This window comes from Anoplophora glabripennis, unplaced genomic scaffold (genome assembly GCF_000390285.2).
Source record: "Anoplophora glabripennis isolate ALB-LARVAE unplaced genomic scaffold, Agla_2.0 scaffold775, whole genome shotgun sequence".
NCBI classification, from domain to species: domain Eukaryota; kingdom Metazoa; phylum Arthropoda; class Insecta; order Coleoptera; family Cerambycidae; genus Anoplophora; species Anoplophora glabripennis.
In genome coordinates this window covers 215530-216915 of record NW_019416856.1, presented here as the reverse complement: position 1 = coordinate 216915, position 1386 = coordinate 215530, and the positions used below count along the sequence as shown (strand labels likewise).

At 28.2% G+C, this 1386-nt stretch overlaps 1 protein-coding gene across 1 annotated transcript; it reads right to left on the bottom strand.

The window, feature by feature from the left end:
* Positions 1-227: 227 nt before the first annotated feature.
* LOC108913896 lies at positions 228-1161 on the bottom strand. The gene is made up of 2 exons (XM_018719549.1): positions 932-1161; positions 228-839 (listed from the first exon to the last, which is right to left on the bottom strand). Exons 1-2 carry the CDS (start codon positions 1067-1069, stop codon positions 453-455), a joined length of 525 nt encoding a protein of 174 aa, XP_018575065.1. The 5' UTR covers positions 1070-1161; the 3' UTR covers positions 228-452.
* Between the last annotated feature and the right edge of the window lie 225 nt (positions 1162-1386).

The window sequence follows — 1386 nt, the reverse complement described above, 5'->3', positions numbered from 1 at the left end:
CATAAGAAAAACTGCCATTTCTGGGCAAACAAGAACATTAATGGCGGTACTTGGTTAATCTAGAAACTAATAAAGCAACTTTGGATAGAGCAGTATTTGGTTAGCTTCAAAAATATGTGGTAGTTTTATATAGGTACACAGAATGAGTAATGTGGATTTTAGGCTTTCTTTGCTCAAAATGAAAAATGACTATTTTAGGTAGGTACATCTATTAAAAAATATTTATATAAAAAGAATGGAAAACAACTTTATTAGGCATTATATTTTCACAAATTTGATTAAATAAAAAAAATTTCTTAAATAAGAATTTTACACAGAAAAAAAATATATATTTCGAGTGCAGTGTTAGTACTGCTGAGGCATTTATTATTTCACAAAATAAGTGATTTTTTTTAAACAAATGTAATAGTGTTGTGTTAATTAAAATTATCTTTACATTAACAAATAAACTATTAATGAATAACAGATGGTCCATATCTTATTTCCCTTTCAAATTGCTCAGCATTCAGAGTTCCATCTATACTCTTACAGTCCTTGTTAAAAACAGAATAAGCACTAACTTCACCCTTAGTTTTAGGTCCCGTTCTGGTGTTTAAGTATATGCCTATTAATCCTGATATAATTAAATAAACTGTCCCAAATTGTAACTTTATAAAAATTACATAGACTGTTACCCATAAAATAAAACAGAGTATGTAATAAAGACAGTCCATATAAGTACAACAATTTAGGGTTACATGATCATCATCTGCGCTTAAGGAATCATCAGATAAATTGTCCTTAATAGTTTCAGTGAAATTTTCAACTGATTCTGACTTCAAAAGACATTCTGTCGATTCCTAAAATTTATGTTATTATATATCGGTGTTATTTATAATTATAGTTTAAAGTAGTATTTCTTGAAGATATGTAATAGTTGACTATTTATTACCTCATTATCCTTACTTGTTTCACTAGAAGTAAAATATGAGGCCAGTTTGTTTTTAAAATTTACTTTCAGTTTGTTGTATTTGGTCTCACGTTCTTTTTGTGCCCTGTACTTTGCTAGCTTTTTCTCTACATCATTCATTTTTCATTTTTCAAGACAATTAAAAAGCAATGTGGAATGTGGATGCCACGAATGTATAGGAAAATGTATTTTATTTATTAACTTAATTTTTGACAAATGACAATGACAATGTCAAATAACATAACATGAACAAACTCAAGAAACGGTGATGCCAGATTGTGCAGACTTGAAAATATCTAAAAGATAAGCAGAAATTGTCTAAAATTCCTAATCCGTTTTATAAAGTTGCTTTAAGTACCTAGTACCCTTATTTATGGTAGTACGTAAGAAGAAGACAAAACTATGAAATTTAGCGAAGGAAACCAAAAACAAAGTAA

Excerpts from the sequence above, each read along its gene's own strand:
- LOC108913896 (XM_018719549.1), bottom strand. The coding sequence starts at position 1,069 with ATGAATGATGTAGAGAAAAAGCTAGCAAAGTACAGGGCACAAAAAGAA. Across the intron at positions 840-931 it reads AAACAAGTAAGGATAATGAG|GAATCGACAGAATGTCTTTT; the intron begins GTAATAAATAGT and ends CATAAATTTTAG.